Genomic DNA, 20,850 nt, shown 5'->3' with positions numbered 1-20,850 from the left:
AAGAAAATGGCAATAATTTCAAAGTACTGAATAATTCTGGTACAAAGAAAAAGTATCTTTTCTGAAATATGCACTTCCAAAGTTACAAAATAAGAATGCTTTTAAACAATCAGTTCTAATTTCACAGAGTCACAAAGATACCACAGTCCTGAATAGTTTTTACTTAGTTTTATACAAAATACAATTAAATAAATAAGAAAAATAAAAGATTATTATAGGGATCTGTTGTAAACACTGTATTTTTAAAATTTGCTATATACTATGGTATTGAGAGACAGGTCAGGTCATGTTGAAAATATCAATATGTGGGCCACTGAAAAACACATAAAAAATCAATTATGGACCGTATTTCTTTTTAAGTCAACTAGTGATTTTTTTAAAAAAATCAACTTGCTACTTTTATAATTCAGAGAAAAGCACATATACAATAAATAAAATAATCTCAAAGTATGTTTTACCTTGATGTGAAAATCGTGACCATCAGAAAAAACAATGGGAAAAACAAAGAGAAAAAAGTGATTCAGTGACAACAGGGAGAAACAAGAGACAAGCTCCCAGACAAACAACAGAAAAATAATTCTCAATCCTCCTCCTTCCTCTATCGCATATACACAAAGACAGGCAGGAATAAAAATAAAAATATTATTTTCATGAGACAAGATCCCACTCTTTTTATCATCAGGATAATGCACCTAAAAACATGTGTGCTATGTTGCATACATTTGCAGCAATGGACATAAAAAGGAAACCATCTTTGGATGAGATCATAGGGTCAATGGTCAGGGACTCCCCTGTTCCTGTTCTATATACTTTATATAATTGTACATTGCTTCCAACAGACTCAGAGGGCTTTAGTTCATTTATGCCAGATTCATAAAACCTTTAATTAATCATAAAATATATATATATACACACACAAAATAGGGATGACAAAAAATATATAAATAATGTAACATTTAAAAACCACTGAGTGGCTCTGACAGGGGAGCTTAATAAATAAATGCATAAACTAAACAGCAAAAGCATCTCAATGACTTCTCAAACACTAGATAAGATGGACACCTCAAAAAGCTAGGGAATTACCACCAGACAAAAGCCAATGCAGGAGCCGTGGGTTTGATCCCTGGGTCAGAAAGATCCCCTGGTGGAGGAAATGGAGAATCTCATGAACAGAGGAGCCTGGTGGGCTATAGTCCACGGGGTCACAAAGAGTCGTGGACACTACTGAAGCAACACACGCACACACGTTGTGGCACAGTTCTAAAAGTGTTATATCTAAATACGAATATACAAGAGACTACAAGAGCAACAAATTATGTACTACCTAAGAGAATTTCTAGTTATATAATAAAATATAATCAAATGAAGAAATATTTGAAGTTCTATATGACGCATTACAATTGTCAAAAGCAATCTTACCGGAGCGCAGAGTAGACACCCAAAGACAGAAATGAGTAATCAGGATCGTAGTACAAATATACAGATGATACACAGTATGGAAGAATGTCAATCACCCCCACAGCAATGATCTTCCCATCAAGCCAGTACTGCTGGTGAAAGGAGCCATAACCACAATCTGGTCCATTAGGGGAATTCTCTGTCTGTGAAAAAGCAGACATAGAAACAGCTTGTCACTTTTATCTTTATATTAAAAAATATTAATAATTAACTTTTTCTATTTGTATTTTACTCAGCTGAGTAACTCCTAAAATTTCTTCTTTTTCGCCACTCTCTTCTCTCAGAAGAGTCATATCCTGCAAAACTTTTCAGTTGTAGAAACACTGATGAAACAACACAACAGAGAAAAATCAATTTAACTTTTTTTTCAACTTATTTTTTTCTGTTCCATGCAAAAGCTGGGAAAGAAATGATGAATGAGAGAAAGATGGAGAACATAAAAGTGAGTGCGAACAGGAGAACTATCCCCAGCTGCCAGCCAGGCCTGGTCTGTGACCACTCTTGTGTTCATAAGGCATATGAGCTCATAATTTTTTTTAGATACAAGTTCCTAAGCAAGCACAAAGAGCTATAACATTTCTCCCTATTAGCCAAAGGATAATGAAAGTATCCCCCTTACCATTATTTTAATGTACCTATAATCCCACAGAAGAAAATCCCACAAATTTTTCCTAAAGAAATCTAGAGATTGCAAAATATAACCATTTTCTGTAAATAGTTTATGATATTTCTCATTTTAAAATTCAACATGAATTTAAATGTAACTGTTATTAAATGAAAACCATACAATGAAAATTATGGAGCACCATAAGAAAATGCTTTGTCAGAGACTGAATGGATGTTAGAGATGAACAATTTAAATGAACAAATATATTAATAACAAAACCTGTGTATCATATTCACACACTCCAAGTCACAGAGAATGTATATGGAAAAAGGCTAGAAGAGAATGAAGTAGAATGAAAAAAGCAGGTTTGTAGAATGAAAAAAGACATTACAAGATAGGAAAACTATGTAACAGTATCTCATAAACACAGAAGGAAAAATCCTCACAAAATATTAGCAAATCAAACCCAACAATGTATAAAAAGAATTACACACTATGACAGAGTAGGATTAACCCCAGGTATGCAAGGTTGGTTCAAATATTAAAGAATTCAAAAAAAAAAAAAAGCAATTAATGTAATCCAACCATCACAATAGGCTAAAAGAAAAGTATGATCATAATGATAGAGAAAACACATTTGACAAAATCCAACACCCATTCATGACTAAAAGTTTTCAGCAAACTATGAATAGAGAAACTTCATCAACTTTGTAAAGAACATATACAAAAAAATCTACAGTTAACATCATACTCAAATGTAAGAAACTGGATTATCTCCCCCTAAAATAGGGAACAGGACGATGATATCCTCCTTCATTACTTCTATTCAATATCATACTGGAAATCCTAGTTAGTGTAATAATATGAGAAAAGGAAATAAAAGATATTCATACACACTGAAAAGGAAAAAAACAAAACTGTTTCACAAATGACATGACATACTATGTAGAGAATTTCAAAGAATCAACAGCAAAAACTGAAACAAATAAGCAATTACAAGAAGATTACAGGACACAAGGTTGATATGCAAGGCAACTGCTTTCCTATATACAAGCAATGACTAGAATTTGAAATTAAAAACACAATACCATTTAAAAAAATCACCAAAAATATTTACACACCTAAGTATAAATCTAACAATATATTCATAATCCATATGCAAAACACTACAAAACTATGACAAAAAGGAATCAAAAAAGACATAAACAAATGGAAAATAGTACATGTTCATTTTGACTGAGATGTCCGTTCTTCCCAAGTTAAGTCTCCAGACTGAATGCAATCTCAATCAAAATCCCAGCAACTTATTTTGTGAATACTGGCGAATTAATTCTAATGCTTATACGTAAAGGAAAAAGAGTCAGAATACCAACACAAGACTGAAGAACAAAGTTGGAAGATTGACACCACTTGACATCAAGACTTACTACAAAGCCACAATAATCAAGCTTGTGTGATACTGGTGAGCGAACAAATGAAACAACAGAAGAGAATACAAAGTCCACATAAATATAGTCAACTGCCCCTTGACAAAGAAGCAAAGATAATTCAAGAGAGAAAGAACGGTCTGTACAACAAAAGGTACTGTAGCAACTGGACATCCAGATGCAAAAAACAGCAGTATCCAGTCACATATCTCACACCTTTCAAAAAAAATTAACTCACAATGGATCACAGATTATGTAAAATGCGAAACTTATAGATGATAATGTAGGTAAAAATCTAGGAGACCCTGGCTATGGCGATGAGTTTTTAGATAAAACACCAAAAAGCACAATCCATGAAGGAAATAATTGTCAAGCTGGACATCACTAAAATTAAAAACGTCGAGTCTGTGAAATACATTGTTATGAGAATAAAAAGGCAAGCCACTGACTAGAGAAAATCTTGCAAAATATCTCAAAAAGAACTGGTATTCAAAAAAAAGCACTCTTAAAATTCAACAACGAAAAAACAACCCAATTAAAAACCAGGCAAAATATCTAGTGAGACACTTCACCAAAGATGATGTACAGATGCCAAACAAGAATACAAAAAGATGTTCAAAAAATAAAAAGACGCTCAATATCATTTGTTGTTAGGAATCTGAAATCTAAAAAAAAAACAGTATTACACAACTATTACAATAACTGAAATCCAATAACCTGAATATCCAATGCTGGTGAGAATGCAGAGCAACAGGAATTCTCATTCACTGAAGGTGGGGATGCAAAATGGTACAGACATGACATGGACATCCAGATGCCAAAACAAAGCAGTATCTAGTTACAGGCCTTACATCTTCCAAAGAAAAAAATTAACTCACAATGGATCATAGACTATGCAAAATGCAAAACTTCTAGATGATAACATGCTTGGCGGCCAAACAAACAAAATGGAGAAACGTTAAATACTTATTGCTAAGTGAACGAAATCAGTGTGAAAATGTGACAGATTATATGATTCTAATTATATTCTATAAAAGGCAAAATGGCTGAGAAAGTAAAAGATCAGTGGTGGCCAAGAAATTGGGGGCATGGGGAAGGATGAACAGATGTAGTCCAGGGGACTTACAGGATGAAACTGTTCTATATAATAGTGTAGTAGCACAAACATGACATTATGCACTTGTTAAAAGTCACAGAATTTTACAACATGAAGAGTGCGCTTTAAAAATGAGCAAATTAAATGGCTGATTCACGTTGCTGTACAGCAGAAACTGTCCATGAGTCCACACTGATATAAATGACTGAAGAAACTAATACATGAGGAGGAAGAGACCAATCTCCCAGGCAGAACTGTAAAAAGCTTATGCAGACACTGCCTAAAGTGAGGGAAGCATAATTCACTACTATTTCAGTGGGGGCTGCACACAGTGACTTCTTTCCCAAAAGCACAGTTTGGGAAAGGGGTGGGAGAGTAACTGTTAGAAAGAAGAGAACATCTACCATGGTGCTAGCAACATCAGTGATTTCTAAAACTGCCCATGCTGTAGTTAAAATGATGCTTGCACAGTAAACATATCTTTAACCTGTTAAGTGCTTCTACCGACTATAATAACCCTGGTTTTAGCATTCACTGTCACTTATGGCATCGCTCTTTTAAAAAATCATAACTATTTCTCTAGAAACAGATACAGCTTGAAGAGCAGAAGGGATAAGCAAACAGAAGTATTATACAAAAGGAAAACAGAAAGGATATTAACCTATTGCATCTGCAACACCTGAATTAATGCCAATCCTCTAAATCTAATCACCTCTTAGAATGTTCCAACTAAGTAATAAAAAATAAACTCCTACATATCATAGAATTTTATGAAAACCGTCTTTTAAATATAAGCCCCGAGGCTCACAGGAATGAACTCTCTGTCTTTAGAAATATTTGTGCAGGAGAGCAACCACTGCAGTGACACAGAGACAGAAACAAACTGTCAGTTCATGATGGGGAAGGTGCGGAGCCTGTCAAGTGTGAGAAAACCTCCAAGGCAAAGCTAACTGGATGACTCTGAAACGAGTCTAAATTTTCCCATGAGTTCAGTTTAGTGTGTCATTCCAGGGCTCACTAAGTCAAATGAGTGTGTTCATTCATTCATTTAAAAACGTATTTATTAAGGACATAGTAAGTACGGACTCAATAAGCACATTCTCAATAAATAAATAACCGATATACTGTTAGCCCTAAATATAAATCAGCCCTACATGTTGTACTAGGCCTGAAAATATTTTTTTCAAACTGCAATTACCTTCTCAGTTTTCAAACTTCATCACTTCTCGCATCTCCTGGATCTCCCACTGGTTCATTCTCCTATGAGTCCAGTCGTGACCAATTTGTCCTACCACAGGCATTATTCCCACCTCTCAGTTCCACGTGTTAGTATCTTCCCTATCTGCAATGCATTTCATATAGATAGGGACTGTTTTATAATTACTTAGCAAAAAACTACCTACTCTGACCCCCATCACATCACCTGAGGAAAGCAGAAATCCCGGAGTCAACTAAGCAATAAACTGGTCATAAAACCACGGAGTTAATAAATGACACACAAACTGGCCTCCGAGCCCCTAAGTCAATGCTAAACAAGAAAATCAGCTACTTTTAAATGCTTTTAAATAAGCTCACTTCTCAAATATCCTTCTCATCTATCCAAGTTGGTAAACAAAGCAGCATGAAATACAAAATACTTCAATGCAGGGTTAAAAAAAATCTTTTTTTCTTAAAATCTGCTTTGCTGTACTCCTTTTCTTTCCATCATGCTTTCTGACAATTAAAACATAAATAATTTCCTTTTCCCCTCATGGGGTCCTCACTGACCTAATTTTAAAAAACAGATTTCAAAAATGGAAGACACTCCAAGTAAAGACAGATACGAAGCTATTTTTCTAAAACTATATCTGAGACCTCAGCACTACTGTTAACAACGATCTACTAGTCTCAACTTGGTAAGTTAATCAATACTTTCAAGCTTTTCAACAAGTACTTGGCAGCTGCGGAAAATGGATTGGAACTGAACCTGAAATATTGATTCCCTCAGCCCTCTTTGCAGCTGGAACAGCCAGAGAGCCCCCAGATCACTCACGTCTGGCTGGGGAAGTCTGAAAAATAGCAGTGTCCAACACCATATACTGAGCTGATGTAACTAACATACTTGATGTCCGTCTATGTACACATACATGTGCTGAATCAACTACTTTTAAACAGTTTTAAATAAACTCGCTTCTTAAATATGCCTCATCTATCCAGGTCAGTAAACAAAGCAGCATGAAAAACAAAATGTTACAATGCATGGTTAAAGAAATTTTTTTTTAAATCTGCTTTGCTGTACTCCTTCTATTATTCCACCTGACATAAAACTGCCATAATAGAATTTCTTTCCCTCAAACACAACCCCTAAATTCAAATTATGTAATACTTTAAAACATGAAAGGAACACAAAGAGTTTGAGGGACAAAGCAAAGGAGATAAGAACAGAAAGAACAATACTTAGATCTGTGAAATTAGAAACCAGCAGAACTCTTGGACTTGATCTTCAATCTTTCAATAGTATCCTTAAAACCCAGACTCACTGAACTTGATCAAGCCACACACTTCACCGTGCTGTGACTTGGATACTTGTTGATTACAAGTGTGTTAATGAGTTGAGTTCAGTTCAGTTCAGCCACTCAGTCGTGTCCGACTCTTTGCAACCCCATGGTCTGTAGCACGCCAGGCCTCCCTGTCCATCACCAACTCCCGGAGCTTGCTCAAACTCTTGTCCATTGAGTTGGTGATGCCATTCAACCATCTCATCCTCTGTCGTCCCCTTCTCCTCCTGCCCTCAATCTTTCCCAGCATCAGGTCTTTTCAAATGAGTCAGCCAATGGAGAGGGAGGTGGGAGCGGGGATCAGGATGGGAAACACATGTAAATCCATGGCTGATTCATGTCAATGTATGGCAAAAACCACTACAATACTGTAAAGTAATTAGCCTCCAACTAATAAAAATAAATGGAGAAAAAAAAAAAAAAGGAGTCAGCCCATCACATCAGGTGGCCAAAGTACTGGAGTTTCAGTTTCAACATCAGTCCTTTCGATGAACACCCAGGACTGATCTCCTTTAGGATGGACTGCTTGGATCTCACAGTCCAAGGGACTCTCAAGAGTGTTGGAGAAGACACTCTTTTGACACAGGTCAAAAGCATCAATTCTTCAGCGCTCAGCTTTCTTCACAGTCCAACTCTCACATCTATACATGACTACTGGAAAAACCATAGCCTTGACTAGATGGACCTTTGTTGGCAAAGTAATGTCTCTGCTTTTAAACATGCTGTCTAGGTTGGTCATAACTTTCCTTCCAAGGAGTAAGCGTCTTTTAATTTCATGGCTGCAATCACTATCTGCAGTGATTTTGGAGCCCAAAAAAATAAACTCAGCCACTGTTTCCCCATCTATTTCCCATGAAGTGATGGGACCAGATGCCATGATCTTAGTTTTCTGAATGTTGAGCTTTAAGCCAACTTTTTCACTCTCCTCTTTCACTTTCATCAAGAGGCTTTTTAGTTCCTCTTCACTTTCTGCCATAAGGGTGGTGTCATCTGCATATCTGAGGTTACTGATATTTCTCCTGGCAATCTTGATTCCAGCTTGTGCTTCTTCCAGCCCAGCGTTTCTCATGATGTACTACTGCATATAAGTTAAATAAGCATGGTGACAGTATACAGCCTTGACGTACTCCTTTTCCTACTTGGAACCAGTCTGTTGTTCCATGTCCAGCTCTAACTGTTGCTTCCTGACCTGCATACAGGCTTCTCAAGAGGCAAGATAAGTGATCTGGTATTCCCACCTCTTTCAGAATTTTCCACAGTTTATTGTGATCCATACAGTCAAAGGCTTTGGCATAGTCAATAAAGCAGAAATAGGTGTTTTTCTGGAACTCTCTTGCTTTTTCAATGATCCAGCGGATGTTGGCAATTTGATCTCTGGTTCCTCGGCCTTTTCTAAAACCAGTTTGAACATCTAGAAGTTCACAGTTCATGTATTGCTGAAGACTGGCTTGGAGAATTTTGAGCATTACTTTACTAGCGTGTGATGTGTCCAATTGTGTGCTCTTGACCTTGGACATGGGGTATCTCCTCTCGGCCGCTGTGTTAATGAGTAGCAACTAGAAATCATCTTTATTATAAATTTAAACCATGAGCTAACATAGATTTGTCACCTTCACCTTCACTAGGTTACAAAGAGCCAAATCATTCTGTCCCCTCCGTTAACTCCCCAAGGGGTTCCGTCCCCCAGTATTAGAGAGGCCTCCCAAGTCACTGACTGGTCTCTACTGAGTGTTTTGAGAATTCTACTTCAATTCTTGGGATCGTTGCATTTCTTTAACCCCTTACTTAGTTAAGGCCTTTTAATGGTTAATACTCTTAAAAACACAGCAGATGAGATAATGGCAGATCGTGCAGGAAAACACACTATTTGAGAAAGGGAAAGTAACAGCAGTGCTGAGTCAGTGAAACAGCATCACGACGTCAGCAATGCTCAAACTGCTAGGCCTCAAAACCCTTTTACACTGACAAAACTGAGGACCCCAGAGAACTCCTACTTACTGAACTGTGTCTGTATACGCTTGCTGTATTAGATATAAGGACCAAAATATGTTCCAAAAATATGTTCCTGCTAATTCACTTAAAACAATAAATCCAATAAATGTTAATTAAACATACTTTAAGAATTACTGTATTTTCCAAAACCAAAAAAAATCTACTTAAAAGAATGGCACTGTTTAACATTTCTGCAAATCTTTTGCAGGTGTGTGTGCTTGGTCATGTCCAACTCTTTGCAACCCCATGGACTGTAGCCCACCAGCTCCTCTGTTCATGGGACTCCAAGAATATTGGAGTGGATTGCCATTTCCTCCTCCAGGGGATCTTCCTGACCCAGGGATCAAACTCACATCTCCTGCATTGGCAGGCAGATTCTTCACCACTGAGCCACCAGGGAAGACCCCATTCATACTTTTCAATGTAGATGGAGAAGGAGTCTATAAACTGTAAACTGCAAACAGAAAGGAAGCAGGCCATAGTGACTTGAGTCCAGGATTCATAATCAAGATACCTCAGTTTGAGCCCTAACTCTACTCACTGTACAATTTCTATTTTATCTCAGCAAGACAATAACTTCTTTTAAAGTATCCATTTCTGCGTTTTAAAACAGGAATACAACTACGCACCTTCAAAGGTAGCTGTGAGAAATAAATGACGAGGCACAAACACTCTGCAGACTGAGCAAATTCGAGTACATTTTTGTCTCAGCTTTAACGGGTCTGAAGGACACATCCTTAAAGACTGTGTCTAAGAAAGTACATCAGTAGCTCATTGAATAGCAAACTTATACAAGCTAACAGAACCTATCTTCAATTTCCTTACAAATAGCTCAGTAATGTGATTAGCAATATGCAATAGTTTATCTTTCTCATGCCCACAGTTTATCACAGTTTCAGAGAAGAATAAGCAAAGTTATTTTTAGCAGTTCCTCAATTTCAAGAATTTAGCTGATAACAGGAAAAATACAACAATAAAGCTCACTGCTAGCTATACAAAAGAAAAAACACGACTTAAATGTTGGGGAGGATGGTATGGCTTCGGTGATTAATGAGCTATGCAGTACAATACCAAAGGTGCTCTGTAGAAACGACATCAATATTAATGGGCAAATTCAGGCTTCCAGCTAAATGGTTCCCAAAATGCGTGTATATTTACGCTGATAAAGTACACCTGTCTCCTAACCCACCTGCTTCCATGTGCCTCAGTTATGTATGAAACAGACACTGTTATGACTTCAAGAAACACGCAAATGAGAAGTCATACTCCATATGCACTAGAAACAGCACTGGGGGGACTGACTCGGGTTCAAAGACTGGAAGAGGGGAGTCTTCAGGGGCTACGCAAGGGCAGGACCCGTGTTCTCCCTGCCAAAGCGTCCAAAAGTAACTCTGCAATCACCTGTTAACATACAAATCTGCGACTTGCCAACTGACATCCTGAGTTTGTTAAACAACAGTTTACTGAGGCTTCCTAAGGAAAGCATTTTAAGCACCTGATTAAAAGTGCACTGCTTGAAAATAACTTATTCCTACAACTGTTTTGTTTTTTGTTAACAGTTCAGGAAACACTACAAATAAACTTCAGATTCATTTTAAGAACAGAAATTCAGGAAGATATTCAGATGGCCTAAAAGCACATGAAAAGACGCTCAATATCTTTAATTATTAGAGATACACAAATCAAAACTACAATGAGGTATCACCTCACATTGGTCAGAATGACCATCATCTAAAAAATCCACCAAAAAAAAGAAAAATCTACAAACAATAAATGCTGGAGAGGATGTGAAGATAAGGTAACCCTCCTACACTGTTGGCAGGAATGTAAACTGGTATAACCATTTACAGAGAACAGTACAGAAGTTCCTTAAGAAAACTAAAAATAGAGCTACCATATGATCCTGCAATCCCACTTCTGGGTATATACTTAGAGAAAACCAATAATTTAAAGAGATATGTGCACCCCAAAGTTCACTGTTGCACTATTTACAACAGCCAGGACATGGAAGCAACTTTAATGTCCATCAACAGAGGAATGGATTAAAAAAAAAAAAAAAATGTGGTACATATACACAATAGAATATTACTCAGCCATTATAAAAGAATGAAATAATTTCATTTGCAGTAACCTGGATGGATCTAGAGATTGTCATACTAAGTGAATTAAGTCAGAGAAAGACAAGCATCATGATATCACTTACACGTGGTGTAACATATTTTTTAAAAAATGTTTCAAATGAACTTATTTACAGAACAGAAACAGAGTCACAGATGTAGAAAAACTTATGGTTACCTGGGAGAGGGATAAACTGAGAGTGAGATATTTCAATAGAATTAACTAAAAAAAAAAAAGATGTGCTAAACCAGTATGACATCAAAATTTACACAATTTCTTAAAAAGACCCAAAAATGAAATTTAAAAATTGGAAATAATATAGTCTATAAATAAGAAACTAAAAATAATAAATTTAACTTGGAAAATGCAAACAGCAGTACTCATGGTTACTACATCACACAGCCTTGCATAAGCAATTTCAAATTGAATGCAACCAATTCCTAGTTTTCTGGAGACAATCAGTACACTATAGATGGCTACCAAAACTAACACACTTCCCACTTCATAGCTGTACTGTAGGTAGATATAATGACAGTCTACCTGGAAAAAAGACTCCAATCTTATTTCCAGTTAATGTCCAAACTATTTGAAATTAAGATATTTCAAGGGCCAGTTCTGAGAAAATACGTGGTGGCTGGACGTGCAGTTCCCACCAAGGAACATTCCATTAGAACAGATCTGCTTTCAAAGAGTTTTTGTTCCCTGGGCAAAATCCCCCGTGCTGAAAAGGCAACTATACCCTTGAACTAGTTGGGAATATTATCAATAATTACCATATTCCTTGTAATCTCCACCAGCAAAAAAAAAATGGTTTGCATTCTGAAGTTACCTTACCTTTTTCTTAGCTGATTCTGACAGTTGACACAAATTAAAACTACTCTGATTTAGACGTCAATGTTTAACATTCATGTGTGTGTGCTCAGTCATATCCAACTCTTTGCAACCCCATGGACTGTAGCTCACCAGGCTCTCTGTCCATGGGATTCCAGCCAAGATTACTGGAGTGGGTTGCCACTGCCCCATTTCCTTCTCCAGGTGGTCTTCCTGACACAGGGATCGAACCCACATGTCCTGCTTGGCAGGTGGGTTCTTTACAACAAGGCCACCAGGGAAGCCATTAATGTTTTATAGCTCATTTTATATTCTAGGAGCCAGATGTATTGATATTAACCTTTAAAGAATGAAATTATCTTACATGCTTAACAAATAATGCTAACTCTACACAACTTAGCAACTGAAGAACAACTCTGTAACAGGGCTGCACCAAAAATTTTAGTCTATGCAAGCTTATTAAGCTGATTATTTCCAATTATCACCTATATTTCAATCCAAAGACAACCAGGTTTAAATGATCCTTAAAAAAGAAAAAGAATAGTTCATGTAAAAGTAACAGTATTTGTTATTCTACTTTAAGAAACATTTTCTCTATTTACAAAGGAAATATCTAAAAGTAAATTTTACTAATATAAATGACATCCTTTTTACAGCCTGCAGATTAGAAATAATTCATTCAGTCTTCCTAGTCACACAATTCTCTTAGGATACAGTACACTACTTTATGATAGGTGAGCATGTAAAGGCCTCAATTTCACCAGAATCCCTGAGTCAGTGAAGATTATCCAGTCTTTACAGAGGAATGTACTCTTTATATCATCTACCTCAATTTCTGGTGGTAATCTCAATAAAAAATACTCACTAGCATCTAACCTAAAAATTTTATTCAGCACATATTAAATAAGACCCTGACATTTATAGCATAACAACTTCTATTCACTTCTAAACTGGGGAGAATGAGCCAGATTAAAATAAAACCATAAAATAAACTAATTATAGTAATTCATATAAAGAACTATTATGCAGTAATTTTAAAATGTTTACCAAGATTTTTAATAACAGTATAAACATTTCTCCAAATTAAGTAAAAAAAAAAAAGTAAAATGAGATATAATTTCAAGCATATGAAAAATTTCTGTAGGACACACACAAAAACTTGTAAAGATGGGAAAAAAATCTGATATTGTCAGTAGAGAGTCTATAAGTGATTTTTTTCTTATTCTTTTATCATCCATATTTTAAGGTCTTATTTTTAATAACATATATTAATATAGCGTCAAAAAAGTTTTAATAATCCAGGGTTGAAGAACTACTAAATTCAGTTCAGCTCAGTTCAGTCGCTCAGTCGTGTCCCACTCTTTGCGATCCCATGAATCGCAGCACGCCAGGCCTCCCTGTCCATCACCAACTCCCGGAGTTTACCCAAACTCATGTCCATAGAGTTGGTGATGCCATCCAGTCATCTCATCCTCTGTTGTCCCCTTCTCCTCCTGCCCCCAATCCCCTCCAGCATCAGAGTCTTTTCAAATAAGTCAACTCTTCCCATGAGGTAGCCAAAGTATTGGAGTTTCAGCTTCAGTATCAGTCCTTCCAATGAACACCCAGGACTGATCTCCTTTAGGATGGGCTGTTTGGATATTCTTGCGGTCCAAGGGACTCTCAAGAGTCTTCTCCAACACCCCAGTTCAAAAGCATCAATTCTTCGGCGCTCAGCTTTCTTCACAGTCCAACTCTCTCACATCCATACATGACCACTGGAAAAGCCATAGCCTTGACTAGACGGACCTTTGTTGGCAAAGTAATGTCTCTGCTTTTTAATGTGCTATCCAGGCCGGTCATAACTTTCCTTCCAAGGAGTAAGAGTCTTAATTTCATGGCTGCAATCACTATCTGCAGTGATTTTGGAACCCAAAAAAATAAAGCCTGACAATGTTTCCACTGTTTAAACCATCTATTTGCCATGAAGTGATAGGACCAGATGCCATGATCTTAATTTTCTGAATGTTGAGCTTTAAGCCAACTTTTTCACTCTCCTCTTTCACTTTCATCAAGAGGCTTTTTAGTTCCTCTTCACTTTCTGCCATAAGGGTGGTGTCATCTGCATATCTGAGGTTACTGATATTTCTCCCGGCAATCTTGATTCCGGTTTGTGCTTCTTCCAGCCCAGCGTTTCTCATGATGTACTCTGCATATAAGTTAAATAAGCATGGTGACAGTATACAGCCTTGACGTACTCCTTTTCCTATTTGGAACCAGTCTGTTGTTCTATGTCCAGTTCTAACTGTTGCTTCCTGACCTGCATACAGGTTTCTCAAGAGGCAGGTCAGGTGGTCTGGTACTTCCATCTCTTTCAGAATTTTCCACAGTTTATTGAGTTATTTCAAATCCTGAAAGATGATGCTGTGAAAGGGCTGCACTCAACATGCCAGCAAATTTGGAAAACTCAGCAGTGGCCACAAGACTGGAAAAGGTCAGTTTTCATTCCAATCCCAAACAAACGCAATGCCAAAGAATGCTCAAACTATCGCACAATTTGCACTCATCTCACACACTAGTAAAGTAATGCTCAAAATTCCCCAAGCCAGACTTCAGCAATACATGAACTGTGAACTTCCAGATGTTTAAGCTGGTTTTAGAAAAGGCAGAGGAACCAGAGATCAAATTGCCAACATCTGCTGGATCATCGAAAAAGCAAGAGAGTTCCAGAAAAACATCTATTTCTGCTTTATTGACTATGCCAAAGCCTTTGACTATGTGGATCACAATAAACTGTGGAAGAATTACTAGTAAGTGTTAAATAGGTGGTTAATAGGGGGTTATTGAGATTACCACCAGAAAATGAGGTAGATGATATAAAGGTGAAATTTGACAAAGGTCAAAGAAATTACTGGGTGTTCTTTCAGTGCAGTTCTAGGCTTGATTGTCTATTAATTAAATTATTTTTCAATTTGGTTTGGAGTAGAGATTAACTTATAGACTTTCGTCTAGTGGAAGAAATAACCCAAAAGTTTACTATTTAATGCCCTGTAAGACAATAACCAGTTGTATTTATCTAACTCAGCAATCTCATCTCACTCTTTTATTAAATTGTTTGCAGATATGTATCAGATATATATACATATATATATATGTATATATATCTCAGTATTTTCACAAATGCTCCTGGTATCAGTTCTAATGTCTTAAATGGCTCCTGCATTAATTAATGAGTCAAATAAAATTTGATATGTGTTCATGCTCTATTTGCATGAAGATCATGAGTTCAGCATTTGGAAAATTATAGTTTAACAGTTTTGGAGGCCATCCACCAAGAAGCTCAAGTGAATTAATTCACTCGATGGAACTAAGTAAATCTGTAAATGCCCTCACGGTATGTTACACCTAACATGCCCTCTCTTGCCTTTTCTTGACTCTCAAAGAGATTCTTGTGCAGCAACAGAGTGTGATCTAACTTTACTCTATTTCTCTTTTACTCTCTACTAAGCCTGTGCTTTTGTCTTATGACTAGTAAGTTATCCCCATTACTGGCACCAATGGCTGACTTTGGTTCAGCCATTTGGATGATCTATTCTCTATTGGATGAAAGAAGATAGAGAATCTGGTTTGTTAAGTTTTCGTCTATTTGTGAGTTCAATCAGTTAAAAAGAACAACTCGTTGAGTACTCAACCAATGAGTTTCTATTTTTATTTTTAACCTGAAGTTGAAGAACTGAAGCTAAAAGTTCTCTATATGTTTTGAATCTATAAATCAGAAAAGCTGTTTCTTCTTGTTGTACATGGAATATTTTCCTTTATCCAGAGAGCATTAATAAACCATACAGTTACATCTCTTTTAATTAGAGAAGTTTTGTAAATTTGACTGCATTATTTTACTTGGCATAATGTCCTCAAGGTCTGTCCACATTGCAGCATGCGTCAGAATTTCCTCCCTGTATAGGGGTAAGTAATATTTTACTCCTGTGTACTTATCATATTTTGTTTATACATTCATCTGTCCATAGACACATGGGCTGCTTATACTTTTTGGCTGTTATGAATAATGCTTCTATAAACATTGACATACAGTAACTGTTTGACTCCCTACGTTCAGTTCTTTTGTGTATATGCCCAGAAGACGACTGGCTAGATGACACAGTAATTCCATTTTTAGTTCTCTGAGGAATCGCCATGCTGTTTGCCATAGAGGCTGCACCATTTTACACGCCCACCAGCAATGCACAAGGGTTCCAATTTCTCCATATCCATGCCAATATTTATTATTGTCTGTTTTTTTGATAACAGCCATCCTAATGGGTGTGAAGGTGATATGTCTTTGTGGTTTTAATTTGCTTTTCCCTAATGACTGTTAATGTTGAATAACCAATATTATTTTAATGTTTTGTGCTGGCTTAATTTCTAAGATACTTATATAATTTAAAATTGTGGATTAATGTAAACCAACAAATTTAATGAATAACCTTTGGATGACTCAGTAGTTTCTAAGTAAGAACAAACACTAAATCAATGAGCATAATTTTAAGTTTATATCCTTTTATTTCATAGGTCCATCTATTCAAAGCTATGGTTTTTCCAATAGTCGTGTAAGAATGTAAGAGTTGAACCATAAAGAAGGCTGAGCGTCAAAGAATTGATGCTTTTGAACTATGGTGTTGGAGACAACTCTTAAGAGTCTCTTGGACTACAAGGAAATCAAACCAGTCAATCCTAAAGGAAATCAATCCTGAACATTCACTAGAAGGACTGATGCTGAAGATGAAGCTCCAATACTTCGGTCACCTGATGCCACGAGCCAACTCATTAGAAAAAACCCTGATGCTGGGAAAGATTGAAGGCAAGAGGAGAAGGCGATGACAGAGGATGAGATGGTTGAATGGCATCACCGACTCAATGGACATGAGTTTGAGCAAGCTCCAGGATGGTGAAGGACAGGCAAGCCTGGCGTGCTGCAGTCCATGGGGTCCCAAAGAGTCGGATAGGACTGAGTGACTCAACAGCAACAATTGCTATAGAATGGTCCTATCTTTGGGTCATGTCAATAAACATCTTCATCTTTGCCACAAAAGAGATGTGTAAGAAAGCTATGGTATTTGTATTTCTGCACTGTCTCAGTCTGCTATAATGCTCACCTAGAATAGGTAATTCTCAATTTCCTACCTCCCAAGTCCTCTCTACAAAACTCAAGTTATCACTTTATTAAAAATATAATGAAAATGTATAATTGAGACCATATTAAGGGTTAAAATAAGAGAAATAAGATATGTGTATGGAAGGTAACAAGAATTTTTTTACAGGAAAAAAAAAAACAAAACAGGTGGAACTGTTCTAAGTAAAATGTCAACTTGCTCCAGAGCATAAAAAAGCATAGTGACAGTGAAAGACCAAACCTGAAGGACTAGCAAGCTATAGTTTGGGGAAAGTTTCTCTTATTTGCCTGGTTTAAAATACCCAAGCCTGAAATGAAGCTATAAAACATGTTAAAATGTTAGCTAAGTTCACTCACTTTTGAGGGACGTCATCATCTGAGATACCCTTTCTCAGTTTACAAGTGAAAAAGTGAGGGTCAAGGAGCTTAAGAGACTTGCCCAAGGTCACACAGCCAACTTAGGAGAATGCTAAGAAGGACCTGGAATTCCCAACTTTCAGTTCAGTGTTCTTCTCAGTGGACACAGCTTATGTGGTACACCACATTAAAATAAAATCAAAATATATTAACATGCTCTATTCAAAATAATGAATGGAGATACTTCAGCAATTTATTAAACCAAAGTATGAGTCAAGAAATATATTTCTTGATGACCGAAATCTTAGGAACTAAAAAGCTTCAAAGAAAGCAAAAAAAAATTCCCCTAATATTTACAATTTAAAACTAGGAACACTGTAATGACCAAAATCTGAACTCTAAACATAGCAAACTGAGAAAAGATTTACGGCAAATGTTTTTAATAAATGTGACAGAAGGAAAAAAGGAATTTATTTCTTTATTTTCACTGCAGAGCAAATAGATAAAAATTAAGATGTGAATATATTGTTTACTTTGACATTTCCTTATATTTATATTTTCAACCCTCATCATCAAACAAAAAGACATTTATGAGGCACTACGTAAATGCTCAAACGGAAAAGTAACAGGATCCCAAACTTCTCAGTTCTACATATCAGTCGGTATTTATTGAGCACTACAACAAACACATTAGAAACAAGAGCGACTGTCCTAGTGTGAGCACTTACTTAATGTCAGTTCAATTTAAGACTCCTGCTTTTCCAATCTCTCTTACAGAAGAGAAAAACATCCCATGGTGATAACCCAAATGGGTATTTTTATTTAGAACTCAATGACTGCCAACATCAAACAAGACTGACATCCCCATGGAAACTAATCCGCGCCAGGATTTACCATTCAAACATTTTCTGAAGCATTCATGCACATCTAATAGGTAATGAAAATCATCAAGGCAGATGACCTTAACTGTGAGCACAACTGAAGATGCTCAGAGTAATGATGAATACCACTACTTGCTAAAGGAAGGCTCACCTGGCAACAAGATATCTTGAAGGAACTTAGATGCCTAAACTAACTGACATCCCACACAGAAAAATCTGCAACAAGGAAACTTACAGCATTTTTCTATTTGATGTTTGGTTTTCCATTCTAGTGTGCTTTCTTTTATTCTCTGAATCAAGTTTTTTTTTTTTTCACCTGAGATCAGTTTCTGGGCAAAGACTTCCAGTGGATACAATTTCACTGAGAAATATAAAGTTTCAGCTTTCACTGATTCAACTATGATGTGACATTCAGAGACTAACTAGGAATAAGTTCATTTCTGAGCTCAATCCAAATCTGCTGAGTGCCACTGTAAGCCGGGAATACTGTTCTGACTACCACATGGATGTTCAAGCATTACTGCAGAGAATTGAGGGCAAGCAATGATGTCTTCAGTTCAATCGATCTTTGTCAGCAGCCCCACCCCAAACAGAACTGCCCAACAGTCCTCAGACTCAACTGAAAGGGAGAACAATCAATTACAATCCGAATGATTTGGGGGATTTGGCTTCCGAATTCTAACTGTTGCCTTGGCCAACACGCCCTTACCTATTCAACCTCTGATTCTAAGTGTAGGGTTCAGCGCCTGGAAACTCCAAAACTGTTTCCCAACCCAGGTAACTAGAAAAGCAGCAGTCTTCACTCCTACTCCCACTTTTGACCCGAGGATGAAACCACTGCCCAGCATTCCATTTCTGATTAGTCAGTAACAAAGAGCAGATTGACAACCACTCTCTCGAGAAGGTCCAGCCCCTCTTTAGTTACCTGTCTGCCCTGGCCTCAGCAGCTGGTCCTCCCAAGTGCTGTATTAACTCACCAGTTCAAGCCTTATCTCCACAGCGCTCCAATTCAGGCCAGCTCTCTGACTATCACGCTGGATATGTCCCCTTTATAAGGTAAAACTGTTTGAACTCCCTTTTCATGATCAGCAACTCAACCTTCTGCCCACCTCGTCCTCCCCGTTACTACCTCTGCAAGTTCCCTTCACTTCTACAGGACTGTGTTTAGGTAAGAGCCAGTCCCTCTTCCAAATTCTGGTTACTGGCGACATCATGACACCTGCCACAGCCATCCCAAGATCAATGCTATTTCATATGCTGAGCGAAGAGATGGTCAGGTTCTCACTGTCCTTTATTTTCCTGGCAGCAAAATGAATGAATGTCACTGCAGACTACAAAGCCAGATCCCAACCCTCGCTACCTGCAGTTTGCAATCAGCAAACAAATATGCACACGCACACACACTAATACACACATATGATCCCAGTGTACCAGAGTTTCAAGTAAGAAACAAAGTAGTTCCCAACTTCAAAAAAACGTGTAAAGTTGTTTTTGCGAACTACCAAAAAATGTTAATGTCTAACATTACTTAATACTGGATACAACTAGTTATTATTTAAATGTTAAGGAAAACATCCATCTAGTTCAATACACAATACTATCCTGGCAAATGTTTACACCATATAAACAGTTTACATTCCCATCCGCAATGTTTGAGGGTTCCAATTTCTCCACATCTCACCAACACTTGGTATCACCTTTTGACTACAGGCATCCCAGTAAGTTTATGTTGCTATCTCGTTGTGGTATTAATCTGCATTTCCCTAATGGATTGCGAGCATCTTTTTATGTGCTTATTAGCGATTTATATGTCTTCATGGCGAAATATATAATCAGGTCTCTTATCTATTTTTTAACTAGGTTGTTTGTCCTTATTATTGCTAAGCAGTAACAGTTCTTTGTTACTGATTCTAATTTAATTCCACTTTGAACACAGATTATTTCAATCCCTTTAAATTTACTGAGATTTGTATAATGTTATAGCATATAATCTGTCCTGGAGAAAATTCGCTATATATACTTGAAAAAATATGTGTTTTGTCATTGTTGGGTGTAGCATTCAACAGGCATCAACTAAGTACAAGTATATTAATAGTTTTGTCTAAATATTCTATATTGCTTGTATTTTTCTATTTGTTTTATCAGTTACTGAGAAAGTTGTTTTAAAGTCTCCAATTATAGCAATGAATTTGACTACTCCTCTTTTCAGTTTCATTAGTTTTTGCTTCATGTATTTTGAGGTTCTGTTATCAAGTGTATCACATTTTGGATTACCGTCCTCATTTGATGAACTGACCATTTTATCATTACAAAACGTCCATTTTCCTTCTGCTAAGAGCCATTGCCCTGAAGTCTATTTTGTTAGGTATGAAGATAACCACTCCACTTTTATTATGATTA

At 36.8% G+C, this 20,850-nt stretch overlaps 1 protein-coding gene across 7 annotated transcripts in view; it reads right to left on the bottom strand.

Annotated features, from left to right (window-relative positions):
* Positions 1-20,850, bottom strand: part of ATE1 (arginyltransferase 1) — a 154,448-nt gene that overhangs the window by 84,288 nt on the left and 49,310 nt on the right. For all 7 annotated transcript variants that reach the window (XM_043475259.1, XM_043475263.1, XM_043475262.1 and 4 more), the window contains one exon: positions 1,420-1,601. In XM_043475259.1, the coding sequence (XP_043331194.1) occupies positions 1,420-1,601 (182 nt within the window). The remainder of the gene's footprint in view (positions 1-1,419; positions 1,602-20,850) is intronic.

This window comes from Cervus canadensis, chromosome 8, assembly GCF_019320065.1.
Source record: "Cervus canadensis isolate Bull #8, Minnesota chromosome 8, ASM1932006v1, whole genome shotgun sequence".
NCBI classification, from domain to species: domain Eukaryota; kingdom Metazoa; phylum Chordata; class Mammalia; order Artiodactyla; family Cervidae; genus Cervus; species Cervus canadensis.
This window is presented reverse-complemented; position numbering and strand designations above follow the sequence as displayed.